The sequence below is a fragment of the Lepidochelys olivacea genome (assembly GCF_965140295.1).
Source record: "Lepidochelys olivacea isolate rLepOli2 genome assembly, chromosome: 7".
NCBI lineage: Eukaryota > Metazoa > Chordata > Testudines > Cheloniidae > Lepidochelys > Lepidochelys olivacea.
The window spans coordinates 13549548-13571351 of NC_140417.1; the positions used below are offsets into that span (position 1 = coordinate 13549548).

Genomic DNA, 21804 nt, shown 5'->3' on the forward strand with positions numbered 1-21804 from the left:
ATTAAAAATGATTTGAAATAATCCTTCATGGAATAGTTAATATCAGATAAATACATTAGGGCACACATGCTATGATTAAACACTTGTCTGGCAATCACATGGATTCATTAATTTTGTTCCTTCATTGATTTAAACATATTAATTAGGAAAAACCCCACACCAGGAGCTGAACCCCTGATCTATATGCACAGTTTAATAATCATTGTACCATGGTTATTAGAATGATTATGGGGATACTGTGAAAAATTCATTTGCTGCAACTAAGCCAACAACTTTGCATTTGTGTTGAAAAACAATTATGGAGCTTAATTGAGAGCCATGTAATGATGACAGCAGTTATTTCAGTGATTGATTCCCAAATTAAAGAGAGCTGGCAAACTATATACCAGTATTTCCTATGCTAGAAAACTAAAAGGAGAACCAAGGTCCAGAGAGCATGCACAGTGCACAAATTATGAAATATGGTGAAATCCTGACTGTGATATAGAGAACTGCTTCATGTAAAAGGCTGATGGATGGCCATTACCTACAGCTCTGCTTGTCCTGATAACAATGTGAAAGATAAAATAGGATATAGGAATTCAAGGATCAAAATTAGCAGCAACTGGAGGCAAGCAAAATATTGATGTTCTGCAGTTGCCACTAGACTCCTTAATGTTAAAGCATTCATAAAACAGAAGTCCGAGATATGGAGGATCCAGCTAAATTATTTAAAGCTACTAGAATTTGTTCACGAAATTCAATTGATTTGATATTTGATCAATCACTTCTCATCTTTAAAAGCATATATCCTCCTCCAAGGTCATGTTTCTTGTCTTTCTCTGTACATATTTGTCAAGATTTTCCTTACAGCATGCAATGACATTTCACATGATTCTTTGAAGCATCTTCTCCTACTCACAAATATTCCTCACAATCAAATTCTATGGAGAAAACCCTCTCAGTGGTTGGCTCATGTAAAGTATTTTGCAATACACAGCAGGGCCAGCTCCTCAGATGATGTAAACAGGTATAGCCCTATTGACTTTAATGAAGTCTTGCCAGTTTATGACAGCTAAAGATCTAGCTTCCAGTGTTTACATTTGTGGGAAATGATTTTAGTTTAGAAGATGCTGGTGAAAGTATAAAAGTTTGTTTCAAGTTTTTGATTGTAGAATCTTGTTCAGCTAAACTACCATCACTGTGAATAATCTTATTGCTGAAGCTAATTCGTACTCTATATTTTGCTCTGTGATTGTATGGATAATTAACAAACAAAATTCCCCTGGTGCAGAGGGCTCACAGAAGGCATCCGTGCCACTTAAGCCATCCAGGAAGTGTCTACATCCTTTGCAGGCCACAGAGCTGTCTACACCACCTTCACATGCCAGTGCAGGGTGTGAAGAGTGGGTAGAGTGGAGTGTGGGGACTGGATTAGGTGAAGAACCACAGGGTCATGAGGAGCCAATTGTGCTAAAACCCTATGTATAGGCAAGGACAAGGCTTCAGATTTCAAAGTAGCAGCCGTGTTAGTCTGTATCCGCAAAAAGAACAGGAGTACCTGTGGCACCTTAGAGACTAACAAATTTATTAGAGCATAAGCTTTTGTGGGCTACAGCCCACTTCATCGGATGCATAGAATGGAACATATAGTAAGAAGAGATATATATATATATATATATATATATACACAGAGAAGCTGGAGGTTGTCAACTGTCTAAATGGGTCATCTTGATTGTCACTACAAAAGTTTTTTTCTCCTGCTGATAATAGCTCATCTTAACTAATTAGCCCCCTACAGTTTGTATGGAAACTTCCAACTACTCTGTATATATATACATCTTCTTACTATATGTTCCATTCTGTGCATCCGATGAAGTGGGCTATAGCCCACGAAAGCTTGTGCTCTAATAAATTTGTTAGTCTCTAAGGTGCCACAAGTACTTCTGTTCTTTTTGAAAGCTTCAGATGTTAATCAAGACCACCCCTGGAGCAGCATCTATTGTGGGGCTTCAACCCATATGAATGCTAGTTCTTTGGGCTTTAACTTGAGTTATGTTAATTTCATCCTAATGTGACTAATGGCAAAGCCCTGGAACATTTCCCTTTCAAAAATAAAGAATATTTATTTTCAGTGAAGTATAATGTTTATTTTGACATTTGTAAGTAGCTGTGAAATGTTGCAGACACAATCTTTCTACTTAACAGACTAACAGAGACAAATCATGTTTTAAAATAGCAGCATTCTCATTATTACATTATCAATCTCAGACATGCTATATAAAACCTTTCCGCTTTCTTCTCCTTTTTGAAGTATAATCCTTTCTGATTTATATCTCTAAAACATTTCTATAACCAAATTTATGACATCACATGCAAGGGCCATAAAACACTTTCAGATACCATTTATATTATAAAAATAATGTATCTCCCGTGAAGGCATATTCTGCACTCCCAATTGGATGGATAATTTAGTTTTTATGAATAAGTTATCATTACTTTTTGTAGATATTGGTTGAACGCTGGTGACTAACATAAAAGCAGCAAAGATTTTTAAACAATAGAATTATTGATAATATTAAGATTGATATAAAAAGCATTCTGATATTTAACCATACTTTTATTGTTACAGGTATGCTACAGCACGCTATTTGATAAATATGAATAGGCTCTGTAAATTATAAGCATAATTTGATTTTTTTCCCCTCAAAGGTGGAAGCAAAATGGCACAGATATTGATCTTACCATGAGTTATCACTACAGGTTGGTTGGAGGCAGCTTGGCAATCAATAACCCACATACAAAACAGGATATTGGAACATACCAGTGTTTGGCCACAAATTCATTTGGAACAATTCTGAGCAGGAAGGCAAAGCTTCAATTTGCATGTAAGTTGCTAAGACTGCATTTATTAAAGCATTTCTAAGTAATTCTGTATGTGAAATGTAATTTATTTGATAATTAAAGTATCACAATGACCACAATAAAAGGGAGGGATTTACCTCTGCAGTGCTTTTCTATCTTAAATTTAAAAAACCCTATTTTCTCATAAAATATTAACAACAAAAACAGACTTCCAATTCCTTACAGCACTCAGAGAACAATAATTACCACTGGTGATTGAAAGGTCAAGAAAGATGAATGCAATTACTTTTGTTCAATAAAGCTGTTATGGTTTTTTGTTGTTTTTTTAAGAGGGCTTTTATTTATTTTTTTTTTTTTGGTGGAAGTGATATTCATTAGTTATCTAGTTCCACACCTAGCCACATGTAAAAAAAAAGTTGCAGGAAGACTAGGCTTTACATTTGCTACAACTTAATGATATCCAACAGAGTCACATAAATGTCACACCGGTAATTACTTCAGCGACATTTTGCTACAGTAACAGACATACAGTAAGATACCCTTCTTCCCTATACACTGTGCAAAAGGATACTGTTCTGCTGTGCTGAAATGTGTCATATTTCAGCCAGGTTGGGTACAGGTGCAGATGTCAATTTGAACCAGTTTGAGAATTATTATGCTAACTCTTTTTTATTTCTTCTGCACATTTTTGAGTGGTCAGTGAATGCTGTTGGTACCCTCAAAAGAAACTTGAAGGAAGCCACATGTTTTACTTGCACTCATTTTTTTCAGTTTAAAGGTCTGCACTGTCTGTTACTGTGAGAAAGCAATTGTTTTCAAACCTCATTAATAAAACATACTTCTAAAGCCAACCTTATGTCACTATTTCAGACATCAGTAAATGTATTAATTATTAATCCTGTTCCATTTCTCATAGGAAGTCTCATGTCACAGAGGTTATACAAAGGAGACATCAGAGGTTGAGATGGTTCACAGACATTTTTTTTGTAAAGCTGATCATTTGGTTTATCATTTGTACTGGGTTTTATAGTTTTCCCACTGAATTTCTTAAGTAAAGAGCTTTGGTCTCCGGAGCTGGGCAAATGAAAACTAAATTTTAATTCATCATATTCTGACCCTTTTATATTTCCTTTTCTCAAATATTTCTGCAAGTAACCTTTCGTTCATGGGAAATGAATTACACACTTGAAGGTGAAATATGCTTTGTGACAAAACAAAACCCCTGTCAGGCAGAAGTAGTGGAACAGCCATCTTAGAATTTTGTTTGTGGAGACTGAATGAAGAAGGAAGCAGGGCAGGCTACTGGGAGTAAACTGGGGAATGAATGGAGGAGGAGGAGATCAAGAGAGGAAAACGAAGATGCCCAGGAGGCCCTAAGAGGAGGAGGCTGAAGGCTACATATATGTCACAGATATACCTGTAATCAAGGTGTCTAACGGAAGGTGTCTATTGGAGTCCAGCTCCAAATCTGATGAGGGGAAACTCCTCCTTTTCTTCACCTGCCAGCACATTGTCCTGCCAGGAGGAAGATACATCTACCTGAAAAGGGAGCCTGTAGAAAAAATAAAAGGCATCTGGGCCCTACCCACAGGATTTCCTGACATTTCTGGGAATATTCTTCTTCTCACAGCCTGGGTAGGGGAAGGAGGGAGCTACAAGATGAAAGGAGCATTGGAAGAGTAGAAGAGGAACCTGGAAAAAAGAGAAATGGGGCTTGCAGGAAGGACTGGAAGGAATTTCTGTCTCTTTTCACTTGGAAGAAGGAAGGGAGACCATTCTCTGCCAGGCTGCTATTGCATGTTATTTTTACACAGTTCTTGGCATGAATCACATGATCAAGAGTATTAGGCAGGATGGCTGACAGAGACACATTCATAGAATCATAGAATATCAGGTATGGAAGGGACCTCAGGAGGTCATCTAGTCCAACCCCCTGCTCAAAGCAGAACCAATCCCCAATCAAATAATTCCAGCCAGGGCTTTGTCAAGCCTAACCTTAAAAACTTCTAAGGAAGGAGATTCCACCACCTCCCTAGGAAACGCATTCCAGTGTTTCACCACCCTCCTAGTGAAAAAAGTTTTTCCTAATATCCAACCTAAACCTCCCCTACTGCAACTTGAGACCATTACTCCTTGTTCTGTCATCTGCTACCACTGAGAACAGTCTAGAGCCATCCTCTTTGGAACCCCCTTTCAGGTAGTTGAAAGCAGCTATCAAATCCCCCCTCATTCTTCTCTTCCGTAGACTAAACAATCCCAGTTCCCTCAGCCTCTCCTCATAAGTCATGTGTTCCAGTCCCCTAATCATTTTTGTTGCCCTCCGCTGGACTCTTTCCAATTTTTCCACATCCTTCTTGTAGTGTGGGGCCCAAAACTGGACACAGTAGTCCAGATGAGGCCTCACCAATGTCGAATAGAGGGGAACAATCACGTCCCTCGATCTGCTGGCAATGCCCCTACTTATACATCCCAAAATGCCATTGGCCTTCTTGGTAACAAGGTCACACTGTTGACTCATATCCAGCTTCTCGTCCACTGTCACCCCAGGTCCTTTTCTGCAGAACTGCTGCCGAGCCATTCGGTCCCTAGTCTGTAGCGGTGCATGGGATTCTTCCGTCCTAAGTGCAGGACTCTGCACTTGTCCTTGTTGAACCTCATCAGATTTCTTTTGGCCCAATCCTCCAATTTGTCTAGGTCCTTCTGTGTCCTATCCCTACCCTCCAGAGTATCTACCTCTCCTCCCAGTTTAGTGTCATCTGCAAACTTGCTGAGGGTGCAATCCACACCATCCTCCAGATCATTTATGAAGATATTGAACAAAACCGGCCCCAGGACTGACCCTTGGGGCACTCCACTTGATACCGGCTGCCAACTAGACATGGAGCCATTGATCACTACCTGTTGAGCCCGACAATCTAGCCAACTTTCTACCCACCTTATAGTCCATTCATCCAGCCCATACTTCTTTAACTTGCTGGCAAGAATACTGTGGGAGATGGTGTCAAAAGCTTTGCTAAAGACAAGGAACAACACGTCCACTGCTTTCCCTTCATCCACAGAACCAGTTACCTTGTCATAGAAGGCAATTAGATTAGTCAGGCATGACTTGCCCTTGGTGAATCCATGCTGACTGTTCCTGATCACTTTCCTCTCCTCTAAGTGCTTCAGAATTGATTCCTTGAGGACCTGCTCCATGATTTTTCCAGGGACTGAGGTGAGGCTGACTGGCCTGTAGTTCCCAGAATTCTCCTTCTTCTCTTTTTTAAAGATGGGCACTACATTAGCCTTTTTCCAGTCATCTGGGACTTCCCCCAATCGCCATGAGTTTTTGAAGATAATGGCCAATGGCTCTGCAATCACATCCGCCAACTCCTTTAGCACTCTCGGATGCAATGCATCCGGCCCCATGGACTTGTGCACATCCAGCTTTTCTAAATAGTCCCGAACCACTTCTTTCTCCACAGAGGGCTGGTCACCTCCTCCCCATGCTGTGCTGCCCCGCGCAATAGTCTGGCAGCTGACCTTGTTCGTGAAGACAGAGGCAAAAAAAGCATTGAGTACATTAGTTTTTTCCACATCCTCTGTCACTAGATTGCCTCCCTCATTCAATAAGGGGCCCACACTTTCCTTGACTTTCTTCTTGTTACTCTTAACATCTCTTGCGAGCTGCAACTCCAGGTGTGATTTCGCCTTCCTGATTTCACTCCTACATGCCCGAGCAATATTTTTATAATCTTCCCTGGTCATTTGTCCAATCTTCCACTTCATGTAAGCTTCTTTTTTGTGCTTAAGATCAGCAAGGATTTCACTGTTAAGCCAAGCTGGTCACCTGCCATATTTACTATTCTTTCTACACATCGGCATGGTTTGTCCCTGTAACCTCAATAAGGATTCTTTAAGACACAGCCAGCTCTCCTGGACTCCTTTCCCCCTCATGTTATTCTCCGAGGGGATCCTGCCCATCCATTCCCTGAGGGAGTCAAAGTCTGCTTTTCTGAAGTCCAGGGTCCGTATTCTGCTGCTCTCCTTTCTTCCCTGTGTCAGGATCCTGAACTCGACCATCTCATGGTCACTGGCTCCCAGGTTCCCATCCACATTTGCTTCCCCCCACTAATTCTTCCCGGTTTGTGAGCAGCAGGTCAGGAAGAGCTCCCCCCCTAGATGGTTCCTCCAGCACTTGCACCTGCACATTCCATATGCGGAGCTTGTGTTGGAAGTAACATCCACTGAAAGACCTCCCTGATGCAGAGAAGAGAAAACTTTGCCAAGTAAAGAACAGAAACACAAACCTCTATTTGGCCAAAGAACTTGAAGGTGAGAATAAATCTGAGGCAAACTGCAAAGATACATATGTCCAAACTGAGTAGGAGTTAACTTTATTGCTCGGTGCTAGGCCAAAAGCAGGTCCACTCCTTTCAGAAGGATGACTTAGATCTCAGAAGACTGAGGACATTATCTTTGCCAGGCAAGTATTATTAGGATCTACAAACAAGAATACAATAATCAGCAGTGGAAAGCAAGGATACTACTTAGGAGACTATGAGAACTCTCTCACTCCTAGATTAGCGTACCAGCAACTGGCCACCAGTTATCAGGGGTGAAGTTAACCAAAACCTAAAGGAAAACACAAATGACTTTTCACAGGCAATTCTGCTGGCCAGAAAACCTGCATAAGGAGTACATAACTGAATGCAACTAAAGCAATTCAACAACTAGTTAGGACTATGGCTATATGGATAGTGTTAAATGGTTTTGTCTCATTAATACACAGTTTTTGGCACTCTACATTGGTGAAGCATTCTACCAGAAGAACTTAATTCACTGGGAGATAAAGTCCCTTAGTGATATACCACAAGCTCCAAAGATTAAAGGTCAAGAAGTTTGTTTATTGAGGCTTCATATCCCCAGAGATACACTTCCCATAGGACCAATATGGAATACAAGATCCTAGTTCTCATTTGTATGGACTAGATGAACCAGCAAGTGACAGCAGACATTCGTACTAACATGCAGACATATAAGAAAGAGGAATGCAAACAGATATGAGATCCTAATTTCAGGTAGAAGTCTTCCTTATCAGAGGAGATGGCAGAAATGCAGCAAGAAACTGAAGTGAAAGCACCCAATAAAAAAGTCACTCTGAACATATGGCTCATAACCTGGTTTACAGAAAGAAAAGACAGGGACATTGAGAAAGGCACAAGGGCACCTTGGTGAGGGGTCTAGTACAAAGTCCTTGACAGACAGGTGAAAAGATAGGAAGACAGAAAGGGATTTTAATTCATTCAGTCTAGTCACTTTCATGAATGGCACCTGCATGGCTCTTGGCCCCAGTCCTAATACAAAAGCTTCATAGCTTATAATCAGTTTTCCACCTATGGGTCCAATCAAAAGAGAATTAAAATTGTGGTGCAAAAGTAGAGTCACAAAACTGCTCTTATAAAATGAAGGGAAAGGCCTTGATAAATCAAACGCTGACTTTTCTTTGGTTTCAGAGTAGCACTGCTTCATAGCCAGCTGGTACATTGCCCACTCCAAGGCCCCGTAAACATCAGTAGGAGTTTGGGGTGTCTCAGGATCCCATTAGTGCTTTCGGTGGGAACTCTGAAAGTTAGTACGGTAGGATCTGGTCCTAAGTTTTCATTTGTATTTTTGTGCCTGAAACAAACAATGACTCAGTTCTACAACTCTCCCATAGAACAACGCCTTACTATACGAGTGGTCTCATTGATGTCAGTGGACTACTCACCTAGGCCCTGCGCCTGCTACTGTGTCTGCAGGGACTTCAGCAGGGCTTTGTGGGAGTGCAGGGGTCTGCCCAATTGGTTCCAGCTTCAGGATCAGGTCCCTAGTAATGTATTACTCATCAGATTTAAGTGTGGCATAATCAGACCCTATATAAATAAATAGCAATGGTGGAAGTAATTATAATTATGTAGTAACTCCTTCTTCTTATATATGAAACATGATTATTTCACTGTTACGTTTTCCCATTCCCTATCTTTGCACCTCCCTCCATTTGTTTTTTATGTACACCTGTTGTTTCATATCTTATGCTAACCCCTTTGTGACTGGATGTGTCTATTTTATTATACATGTGTGCACTGTGCCTAGGGCAGTGGGGCCCTGATATCTGATTGGGGCCACAAGATGCTATTATAATCTCAGTAAAAATAATAATTCTCATAATATATTTGGGAAGAGGAATTTTAAGTCTATTTGTTTCCTTATTACAAGGTAAATAACCATAAGTTATAATGTAAATTACTGTTACTTAAAATAACTTCATGTCTTCCTCCCTCTTCTCAAACTTGTTGGCCACAAATTCATTGCACACCTCGACAAGATTTGTGAAATTATGAGCTTTTTCTACTTAGAGAAACAAACAATTGTTCCATAAGATTACAAACAGGTGTTCAGATTCAGCTGCAGTTTCCCTCTCATACTTCATTAAAAACAGAGCTGTCAAATCAAAGCCTGCAGGAAGAATATTATGTGGGAGGAAGTGACATAGATTATTAAAATAAAAGACAGTATCATTGAGAGAGAGGACAGTGTGAACACATAGATCAGGGGTGGGCAAACTTTTTGGCCCAAGGGCTACATCGGGGTTGCAAAATGGTATGGAGGGCCGGGTAGAGAAGGCTGTGCCTCCCCAAACAGCCTGGCCCTCGCTCCCTATCTACCCCCTCCCACTTCCCGCCCCTTGACTGCCCCCCTCAGATCCCCCGACCCATCCAAGTCTCCCCACCACTCCTCATCCCCTGACCGCCCCCCTCCCGGGACCCCAACCCCCAATATCCCACCCCCCCTGTTCCCTGTCTCCTGACCAGCCCACTCCAAACCTCCAACTCATCCAACTGCCGCCTGTCCACTGACTCTCCACCCCGGGACCTCCTGCCCCTAATCCAACCCCTCCCTTCCCCCCCACCCCCTTACCATGCCACTCAGAGTGGCAGGACTGGCTTATTCGAAAGCCTGGGAGGTGGGCAGGTGCAAGCTGCACTGCCCACACGGCGGCGTGACTGCGGGGGAGGGGCCAGGGGCCAGCCTCCCCAGCTGGGAGTTCAGGGGCCAGGCAGGACAGCCCTGCGGGCCGGATGTGGCCCGCGGGCCATATTTGCCCACTTCTGATATAGATGCTTTAGCAGGACACATGGCATGGCCATGCCTAGGTTATTCATACTTCTTGGTGAAAGTTTGTGTCATCCTAAATAGAAAGGAAATTGTACATATTCCCTATAAAGAATATACTTTTAAATTAGAAACCGCAATTCAGCTTTGATTATTCACTGCCCAATATGCTTTTCAACAGTTAATGTTATCTAGATAATAACTGGAGCTGCATAATTCAAATCCAAATCCAGATCTGGATTTCCAACCCGTTCAAAAGAGCAGATCCTGGATCTCGCTTTTGCAGCCAGTCACAAAAAAATGGGTCCAGAATTAGATTTAGATTCTGAATCGCCTCCTCCACCTCCAAAGTCAGGAGTCAGCAGCCATCTATTTTATCATCACCTAGGTGACAAATTTAGCCATGGTGCAGAGTTCTAGCATGAGGGTCTGTGCATGGTTAACTGCTGAGTGCGGGAAGCCTTCAAGAGAGCTGCCATGCAGAGATGCCGCTGTATTTTCTTTGGGCAGTGCAGAGCGAGTAGCCTCAAATAGGGTGGTGATGGGGGAGGATTAGGGGCAGGTCAGTGCTGGAACCATGGAATCTGAGTTTATGTGCACCCAGTGATCCCAAAACATGACAAAATTGGTGCAAAGGGACTTCAGCTCTATTCAAACTCATATGCTGGAGTAGCCACCAAGGAGTCCTTGGCCCATCTTCACCACCCTTCACTCAGTCTGAAAAATCAATCAGATTCATAATTATAGCATAGTCTGAGTGACGATGTGCAAATATTGAATGACCATTAATTAACTGCTGGTTTTGCATTCAACATGGTATTTTCTAAAACAAAGATGTTACATTTAGCATGGGTGCAGGCTTCCCTGACTTGAGAGTTTTAGTTTGCTATTTCCCGTCATAAACGTAGCATTAAAAATGTTCGCTGCCAGCATCCTCCTAGATACCTAGAGTGCAATGACAGGATCCTTGGTGATAATGCCACTAGAAAATGGCGTTTCTAGAAATTGTCACAGAGCCAATCAAAGCAGCCTTTGGGGTGTCATTTCATTGCCAGAAATAGCAAGGGTGAAAGCACAGGAACATCAGAAAATCCACAAGATGAAAAAGCATCCCAGTTCATGGAAGAGTTTTGACCAGTGAGTGTTTCTCTTCTGCTTTGGAGTTGAGAGGCATTTTCTTCATACATATGAAGGAGTTGTTTTTCATAAAGCCAGTCTATTTTTGTCTATGAAGATTATATAACTCACATTTAATTCCTTAAAAAAACCAAGTCATGAAGAACTGTCAGAGTGCTGTTTCAGCTGGGATTTTATCCCTCCAGCACTGGGGATTTGCTTTAATTATTTCATCAGTTTTAAGTAAAATAAGTACATGCAAACAACTGAGCTTGGGGGAAATACCCATAACCAGTTCCAGTAAAGCAGTCCATCCTTGCCCATTATTATTTCTTTTAGTTCCAAGTAATGATCCAAACGTACACAAGCACATTCCAGAAATGACAAGTCAAACAACATACTGAGGGAAAAAAGACTATGTTGTGAATCAAATTATGTGAAACAATATCATTCATGACTATTCATAGAGAGTGAAAACAGCAGACCGAATATTTAAAACATCCCATTTATCAGGGATCTGAAATGAGAGTCTTTCTAATACATTAAAATCATTTTGTCATATATTCCATTACTAATCAGAAGAAGTGATTATGATTTCTAATTAACACAAGTCTATTCCTTTCCTATGTAAAAGTCAAGTGACAGTCAGAAATCCTTATTTTTTACTTGTGAACTCCAGTAAACATTCACAGGAACTTGAATTCAGGGACAAGATTAGTGGGTTTCAAAAGAAAGCAATACTCTTGGATCAGGCAGCACAGACTGTCCACATTTTTAAAAGCTTCCCCCTTTATTTTAAACAGAGTTCTAGTTGTATTTTGCTTGGCGTTTTATGGCCACATTTAGATACCCATTGATTTCAATGGGACTACTCAGATGCTACTCCATGCAAAGGTATCAGAACCTGGATGTTATTATCAGTGTTAAAGAGAACATCTCATGTTCCATTTTCATGTTCCCTGCCCTTGGCTGGAGATAAGGTTTAGTGCTGGCACACATGCTCCAAGAATTTTGGATGCAAAAACGGGAATTGGAATAGATGGAAGAAATCTGGATTTCCTGAATGCTCTAACACAGTGTTTGCCTTACTGTTGTACGTGTAGAACACACAAAATATTTTCTTTGTTAAAGTGACAAATGGAAGAGGAAATAGCCCCTCTAGGACATGATCTTCTGTTTTGTAACAGGGAAAACATAACCCCAAATCTTTATTAGTATCTAACCATTTTAGGATAAGATATTTAAAAACATTCAGATCCATTTAGTCGTAGCTAGATCATGACAGTATCAGGTGCATGCAGAGCCCTTTTAGACATTTTTTGTAGGAGATGCTCAGAAAGCATAAAATCCCGCTTTTCATCTGATTACTTCATCATGTTGTTTACCTTTGACTGCACACAAATTACACGAACATCACAAAGCAACATGGCATGCCTCAAAATGTCATAACCCTTTTTACTTGAACCATATGTTTTGAAACAGAAAATGGAAAAATCAATGTCGTTCAATCAGATCAGGTATTCTGAATTCATGAAGTCTCAACGTGCATGAATTTCCCTCCAAATGGCTCTTACACTACTAGCTAGGCTGATAGTATGCTACTGTCCATGTGTTGAGATGCCCATTGGAATCATTAGGTCATGATTAAAGATGTAGTGGGTGTAGTATTTACTCCCCAGGAGTAAAAGCTTTCTCAGGTAATTTGCACCACTGATTACCAATTAATTACCTTCAAATGCTTGCATACTGATCAGCCAGACTTTATCTACTTGTACTGTATGACAAAAATCATTGCAATATTTTTTCTCCTTAACAAATAATTCTATGAATTCCATAGTATTGTTTACATTTTATTCATTTTTGCCATGGTTGAGAATTATGGATATGATTTTCAAAAGCTCCTAAGTAAACTAGGAGACTAAGACCCTTCAAAGGGGACTTAGACCCAAATCCTCAAAGGTGTTAGGGAATTTGGCACCTAAATATCTTTGAGAATCTGACCTTTAAAAGTTTAAGTCCCATTAACTTAGTCACTTTTGAAAATGGGCCTTTGGATCCTAACTCACTTAGGCACTTTTGAAAGTGAAACTCACTTCTGTGTCTCATCTTGGGTAAGGAGCATCCCATTACTGCGCCATCCTTGGAGCACCCCAGGGAAGGAGTTGTGACTTCTAGAGATGGAAGCAATCTGCAATTGACCCATATTGGCAACAAAGTACTTCCCCAGCAGCACTGAGTCTCTATCACTGGCCAATGACTGGGGGAGGTGGGACAGAGCCAAGTATCCATTTATTCCCCACCCCTCTCTGGCCACTCTTTATCTTCCCATGGGGGGGGGGAAGGAAGTAATACTTCCAAATTCAGACCAGGAACACCACAGAGAGAAGTAAAAGGGGCACTCGAAGCCTCCTTACTCCCCTGTAGGAGCACATAGGGCAAGTCACAGTTTTGCACTTTGTTTTACATGGCATTATCATGACACCTAAAGAGAATAACACCTAAAACACACAATCATTGCTTAAAATTGTTCCCATATCATCAGTGGAGAAGCTTGTCTCAACTTGTATGCACATATAGGACCAGATAGAGTACAGAGGAACATAGGACTGGAAGGAATTTCCTGGGTCATCCAGTCCCCCACTCTCCCCCTCTATCACAGGCAAATCCTTCATCTAATTCCATTTATAAATGTATCAAGCTCCATCTTAAAACTAATTAATTTGTTTGCCCACTACTCCTATTGGAAGATTGTTCCAGAACCTCACTCCGTTGATGATTAGAAACTGTGTGATTTCCAGCCGAATGCATTGCACCTCACTCTGTCACCAAGGCAAGATATGCCCCAGTGTGGATTCACCCTCAAAGAGTTCATGCAGTGGCAATGAATTATTGCCTGCCCTCCCTCAGCATTTCTCCCAAGTGAGGAAAGAGCAGCCCACTTTACCAAACTCAAGCAAGACTAAAGTGATATTGGTAGTAGGAGGGGAATGCTTTGAAGATATCCCACTGCTGACTGACATGTGCCTTCAGGTTGTTAAATGGGTCCACAACCCGAGTTCCTTGTTGGAGTCTTCATTACGACTGGGTACTCAAATAGCTAGCAGCAATAAATGCCTAATCCTATCTGTGACTGGCTAGAATGTGACCAATAGGAATGGGCATAATCTGCTGTATATAGAGTTGTAATAGATAAGCCTGATGTTCACAAATGCAACTCCTTATTATGTAGAAACAAATCCCTATTGGCTGGAAAAGCTCTGCCTTGTACAAAATGAATCTATCCATCTGTTTATGAGCACAGATCACCAAAGAACCCTCCACTCTGAAGCCCATCCCCACCCTAGGCTTCAGAGTCCAAGTTGCAACTACAAAGCACTGTCTACACAGCTCTTTTTAGAGAGCTAGTTCAAACCCTGCTAGCCCGCGTCTTTCGTCCCAACATTGCGTAGGCATACCCTGGAAGACCTGGGTTCAGTTTCTATTTCCGCCATAGACTTTCTGTGTGACCTTGAGTATGTCACTTGTTCTCCTTGTGCCAAAGTTCCCTGTCTATAAAATGGGGATAATAGCAATTCCACACATCAGAGAGTTCTTGTGAGGAGCATTAAAGATTATGATTTACTCAGGTAATAGGGACCATATAAGTATTTGAAGGTTATTTTTAGTAAGATATTATTTACTCTTCTGTTATTCCTATAGAAAGGTTTATCCTAAATCAGCCTGGTGTAAGTTGTCCTGGAAAAAGCAATATGTGTGATTGAGATATTGTTGGTAACAAAGCATCTATAGGTCCCAAAGCTGTTGGATTCTGATTGATACAATTTAATATTTTTGAAGGGTAAAACCAGTCTCTTTATTTGTGGTGTGGGTGAAGTTCCTTTTTATCTATCCGAGTTTCATTGAACACAATATGACTTAGCTTCCAATAAATTATGGAATGCAATATCTACAATGTCCACATGAGTTTTTTTATTTTTGGCTTGGCACAAAAAATAAAAAGATAGATGGAGATTTGGAAAAAATAAGTAAACCACATAAAATTCTCAGTAATAAATGACTGTTTTCTTTGAACAAAAAGTAATTAAATCAGTTTTTATTACTTATTTATTCTTGTACCACAAATAAATCTTGCTTAATATTGGTTTCAAAGACATAAGATAAAGCTCAATTATTTAGTCTTTATATTATACAGACAGAAAGAGTCTTCATCATAAATACTTTTAATAATAAAAGTGTGAAAGGCCCCAAAATTAGCTATTCAGGATAGAAAGGATAAATTCTGATATGAAGAATTACATTGTTTTTACCTCACAGAGCTATAAATAGCCACATCTAAGATGTTAAAATCTTGAGTTGAAGTTGAAAACCATAGAACTGGGGTCACATTCACAAGCAGGATTAAGGCCCCTTTTCACTACTCAGGTGAATTCCAGAAAATTCAGAGGGATGTCCCTGCTGGTGTTTTGTGCAGCAACTGGACCCTGTCACTCCCCCCACTCCTCCTGGGGTACAGGTTGGGTGGGGGAGAGAGAAGGTGGGGGCATGTCAAGGGTCCAGATGGGCAACCCTGCACTGGCTCAAGATCTGTTAAGGACCTACTGCAAAGTTAATCTTTCTAGACAAGCATTTGGATAGGGCAACAATGGGTGGGTGGGGATCTTTGTTATATTCTGTGTGGAAGGCCCATGTGTTGTGAGATCTTCTGCTTTTTCGATTACTTATATTTTATTGGCATGGATTATCATTCATAATATTGTGTGAGGGTGCCCAGGGCCAATTAATATAAATAAGTAACTGGAGATGAGGGCACTCAGTATTTCACAGGGGGTGCTCAGCACCTTGCAAGATAGATCTGGCTTATGGTGAACAAAGCCCCTATCATGAAACTGGTTTTGTGCAGGTTCATTCAGGACTACACATGCTCAGAGGCAATTGAAGGATCTGAGTGAACAAATTATCTGAGTGAAGTTCTGAGTGAACAAATGACTTAGTCATACATAAACACCCATATGCATACTGAGAATACAGATCCAAATAGGAGAGTGGGGAAATAGAAATAGAAGAGACCAGTTCAAGGTGAGAATGAATGCCTCCGCCATGAGATACAGTTTGACACCAGGGGCCAAGTCCATCCCGAGTGTAGCTCCATTGAAGTCAGTGGAGTTACATAAGGATTAATTTGGCCCATTTGATTTAGACTTTGAAGAGAAATCTGTTTTTAAGAACACTCCAATCTGGGAAAACTCATGCAGATGGTAAAGTGACTCTGTGATGACAGGTGACAAATTGACTCTATGATGACAAGCGAGAAAACGTAAATAATATAAATATTAAATATAAATATATTTTGTTTCCTTTTGCGAGGGTAAATTTCTTGGCTGTACCTCTGGCCTCCAGCTGGAGTTTAGAGTGAAAGCCTCCATCAATAGTCACTGCTCAGCACAGTTCACCGTGGCTTGATTCAGAAGTGAGTTTTAATATTTTATGCTGTTAACACTAAAGATGTGGTCCCGCTGAAGGACATCAGAGGATATGCTTTGCAGTGAATTTCTTTGTGCACACAGCAAATATAAACTCAGTCAAGGATTTGACTCAGTCAAGGATTTCTATGTCATAGAAACATATGCCTTCAATGTTTAATTTAATTATGGTCTTTTGCTGTTCCTCCATTGTGGTGCTTGATATTATCTTGCGGGGGGAGCTTACTTTCTTAATTTACAAGGCAGACAAAGTGTTGCTATCCATGTTTTACAACAAGGGAACTAGAGCACAGAGAGATTGAGGGCCATATTTTTTAAGGTATTTATGCACCAAAAGAGGTAGATAGGCACCTATATAGTAAATACCTTAAAATATCTTTGTCCTAAGTGACTTGTCCAAATTCACCCAGAAGACTGGGATTGGCTCAGAAATTTAACCCAAATCTTCAATGTCCCAGTCCAATCCCTTAACGGCAAGGCCAACCTTACACCAACTGTTACTCCTGAATGATGGTTGTCTAATATTCAGTATAGGCTGCCTATCATTGCAATTCAACTCTCCATCGGAATCTCCAGAGCCAATTTATGCTAATCAGAGACCTCCTGTGAAGTTATTCAATTGGATAGATCTCTAAAGGGATGAATTTTGGTGACTGACTTTCTTCTCCCACCTGTTCCAAAGAACTCTGCCATGACAACTGGGGACAGAAGAGAGGGGATTCAGTCTCAGAGTGAAGGAGAAATAATATACTATGCCCAGAACTAGTATGTCTTTGTGAAGGGAGATAGGAGAAAAAAAAGGATGAAGGTTTCCTGTTAAACAGAAGGTAGGGTAGGTCTGTGGAATATCCCAAGTGGGACAATGGAACACGAGCAGTACATATTACATCAGGATTTCAACCTGTGCCTAGTGGAATGAGACCCTCAGCATTCTTTGTGGCTGTTAGTTCAGCCACGATCATTGTGTCTCTATAGTGTATTATGGTTTATTGTCACAATGCAAGAGTATATTAATGACAATTTGGAGGCTTACCCAACATATAGTTTCAAAGGGGACAGAAGAGATACATTATAGTAAAGAGAGGCTCTGTAAATGTTTAGTGGAAAATACAAGGATTTAAATCAGGAAGTGACTAATGCTTTCAGCCGCCTTAATTAGATATAGCATTGCTCTTAATCTTAAGAATGAATTGATGGAAAATCAATTAGAAGGTAAATACTGAAGATTAGATAGTGTTAAAAGAAGAAAGAGATCAATAGCATCAACACCATTATCAGGATATAGGAAGCATTAGAGAAGTTACTTGATAAGTTTACTTCACTTTTGAGAGTTAAAAAAGTATTTTGTGACTCTATGAGGTTTCTGAGCAACTTGTGATCACTATGCGCCACCATAGTGATATCTGTAGAAAATGAGGGTGCTTACCAAGGTAACTACTTTTCTGAATACATGGCCCTTACAGATCCACATTAAAGGCTCAAATGCCCTGCAATGTGAAGGTGGAACCCATTTGGCGGGTGGGGGCTTTTATACCCTGGGTTCTAGAATATTGGAACATACTCCTCTCCTCCCCAATGTTTTTCTAAGGGTATATCTACACTACAAAATTAGGTCGAATTTATAGAAGTCATTTTTTTAGAAATCATTTTTATATAGTTGATTGTGTGTGTCTCCACAGAAAATGCTCTCAGTGCATTAAGTGCATTAACTCGGTGGAGTGCTTCCACAGTACCGAGGCTAGCGTCAACTTCCGGAGCGTTGCACTGTGGGTAGCTAACCCACAGTTCCCGCAGTCTCCGCCCCCCATTGGAATTCTCGGTAAAGCTCCCAATGCCTAATGGGGCAAAAACATTGTCGCAGGTGGTTCTGGGTACATGTTGTCAGGCCCTCCCTCCCTCTGTAAAATCAACGGCCGACAATCGTTTCAGTGAGCTCTGTCAGATTCCACTGCTTTGTGGCAGGGCATCTGATTTCACAGTGGGAGCCTATGGTGGTAACGCCATGAGGGAAATCATTTATCATATGGTCTTATGTTTGTGAAGAGATCATGTCATCAGGATTAAAAAAATGCCTTATATATTTAGAACCTTCTAATTGCAATGCACAGCCCTCTCATTTGAGGTGTCATGAACAGGTCCACAGTCAGTTGTGACCCTTTCTCTCTTTATGTCTAGATGGAAAATGGGCCCTTTTGTAAAATGAGCTGATAGTATGAAAAAGGTCAAAAGCCTCTGATTTAGATCACTGAGCATAACACTGAGCATTTAGGGAGGCGCGATAGCTCAGTGGTTTGAGCATTAGCCTGCTAAACGCAGGGTTGTGAGCTCAATCCTTGAGGAGGGCCATTATAGGGATGTGGGGCAAAAATTGGGGATTGGTCCTGCTTGAGCAGGGCGGTTGATTAGATGACCTCCTGAGGTCCCTTCTAAGACTGAGATTCTATAACTCTTGAAACACATCAGACCAACATTCAAAAATAACATTAATATGCTTACAATGGAGGTTTCTAAAATAAGTGTTCAAGCATCATTGTTTTTACATGCTAAACTGTGGGTTGCCATTGATAAAATTGACTTTTTTCCCTCCCACCCTGATTGTTAACATACTCGGAGGTTACCTGATATTCTGTTGCTGTTTTTGTTTATCATAATATTGGTTTTCCATGATGTTGAAAAAGAGTTATTTTCTGGAGAAAAAAAAAATTAAGGACTCTGATCTTAAAGAATTTTTTTTTTTTTTAGGTATCTTCAAAAATTTTAAAAATTGATCTTAATTTAATTGACTAATTTTCTTATGTTCAAATTCAGTTCCTATAGATGTATAGATAAATTATTTCAGGGCTTTTATTTCCATTGTGCTGAATTCTTTTTTCATCAAGACCATTGGACCAGACATACATTACAAGTAATGGTACCAATAATACAGTATTGTATACGTTGCTGTATTACTTACTAGTTTCTGTTTAAACAAATCAGCCATATGATGCAGTTAATAACAAACACTTAGATTGACAATTATCCAGTCTCTTCTATTACTGGTTGATTGAGACAGAAAAAGAGATAATATCTTTTTCATTTGACCAACTTCACTTGGTCTTCCATCTCTTTCATATTCTGACACCAACATGGCTACAATAACACTGTAAACAGCAATAATTAATTGACGACTTATGTTGAAGTCTCACTCTATTGTCTTTTTTAGATGAGTTTTCCTCATGCTGTTTAAAGTGAGAATACTAGATTTCATTGTGAGCCACATCCTGCTTGCTTTACTCAAGCTAGTAGACCTACTGATGTCAATGAAATTTCCCACATGCCCAAATGGAGGTGGCTTTGGTGCAACATGTTTAACTCTCTATTTTAGATTTTCTTTAAAATAGTTATACATAAATGTTTTCAAAAGTACAGCAATGATGACAAAAAACACATTCATATTATACATGCATTTGCAGCCAGTTGTGGCATTTTAGAACCAATCTGCATTTGGGATTGCTCAAAGCTACAGTGCCCAAATGGGAACACTAGGAGGCATTGTACCTCTAGGTGGCACAATGCCTTCTGGAGAACTCTGTGAGAGCATCCTGGTGCCCTGCACTCTTTTGGATGTGCACCAGGGCCAATCACAACTATCTGACCCTAACTATTTTTGTAGCCCTGCTGAAGTCAATGAACCTTCTTGCATGACGAAAGATGATGACTATGAAATAGCAACAAAGGTAGGAATGAGTCTAAGGTCCCAGTTCTGCAAAGCTTTGATCATATGAGTAGCCTCATTGTTTGCACGGGGGCTAACTCCTGTGAATAACAACAATTCATAGAATCATAGAATATCAGGGTTGGAAGGGACCTCAGGAGGTCATCTAGTCCAACCCCCTGCTCAAAGCAGAACCAATCCCCAATAGCTCCCATCTTCAAAAACATATCAGGGAACTCCAAAACTAAAAGTATGAACTGCTACAGCTTAAGCTAAGGATCCAGGTTCTTTAGCTGGGTGTAGTAATAGAGACTCATATCGTCTGTGAATCAGGCACAAAGGGCGACTTGTAACATACACTATAACAGCAGTCAATTATATAAGTAATTTGCACCACAGGAAAAAAAAATTAGGTAACAAATAACCAGTCTCTAATCACAGATGGTAGAATTGCTTATTGCAGATTTTAACAATGGGCTTTTTCTGAGAACTGCTGAGTTCACAATTTTTGGTCACATTTCCCGGTGAGGAAAATTACATTGTGATACATCATGTCATGATCTATCTCACTCTCTAAAGCAAAGAAGAAACTGGAACCCAACGTGTTGTATCACAAATCAGCACATCTCCACAGAAATGTGAGAAAGCCTATTGATTTTTCCTCAGCAGGATTTCTAACTTGTGAAGTGCTCTTACTTCTAATGACTTAGCATACATAGTATTATTCAATAATGGCCTTTAATTATATCAGTAATATTTGGGATTATATAATGACAAAACATTCATGGAAAAAAATCAAAAGTTCAAGAAAGCATGAAATTGCATTAATTCAGATGAACTGTTAGTAATTATGCAAGGTGATAAATTTGACTTGTTTTAATTGTCTGTAACAATCTCATGTATTAAAATGCTCTTATTTCCTTGTTTGCTCATTAGTAGTACAGGGCTATTCAATATTCGTTCCTAAAATAGGTTAATAGAGTTTTATTTTTTCTAATTATAAAAAAAGAAGATTTTTTTTCTTCTAATAAGCCATTGGCAATAAAGCAACATCATTTATCACCAGATCACCAAATCTCATGCACCAAATCAGTGTTGTTTTATCATCTTCATATAAATGCACCAAGAGTATATCCCTTGCATGGAATCCTTAACATACTGTTGCATCAGACCTACTTTGCTGCATGACCTGCATCAGTTGCCCAAAGAGTGGTGCAAATGACAGTGACTAACTAAAGAAGATCCAAAAAGAACATGGTGTCTTGGCTGGTGTCATGGAAAGTTCAATGTGCTACTGCACATATTGTGCAGTCTGAAAGTCAGGAAACATGCATAAGGTGAAAATACATGAGGGGTCTTTCTGGAGCAGTGATAAGATTGGTTTCTGAGCTCTGCCTTTCTGAAACAGTGTCCTGTACTAGCAAGTTGGTTCAAGGATGCACAAAAAGACCAGATCTACATTCTTCTCTCACTCCCATATCCATTGTTTCTCCAGTATGCAAGAGATATTTTTTTCTCAGTGAAAGAAATTGCTAG

The 21804-nt window shown here is 40.2% G+C and overlaps 1 protein-coding gene across 1 annotated transcript in view; it reads left to right on the forward strand.

Moving 5' to 3' along the window:
- The window catches only part of LOC311523895 (contactin-6-like), a 233856-nt gene that overhangs the window by 101199 nt on the left and 110853 nt on the right, over positions 1 to 21804 (forward strand). Inside the window, exon 5 of the mRNA XM_084634421.1 lies at positions 2692 to 2867. Coding sequence (XP_084490547.1) covers positions 2692 to 2867 — 176 coding nt within the window. The remainder of the gene's footprint in view (positions 1 to 2691; positions 2868 to 21804) is intronic.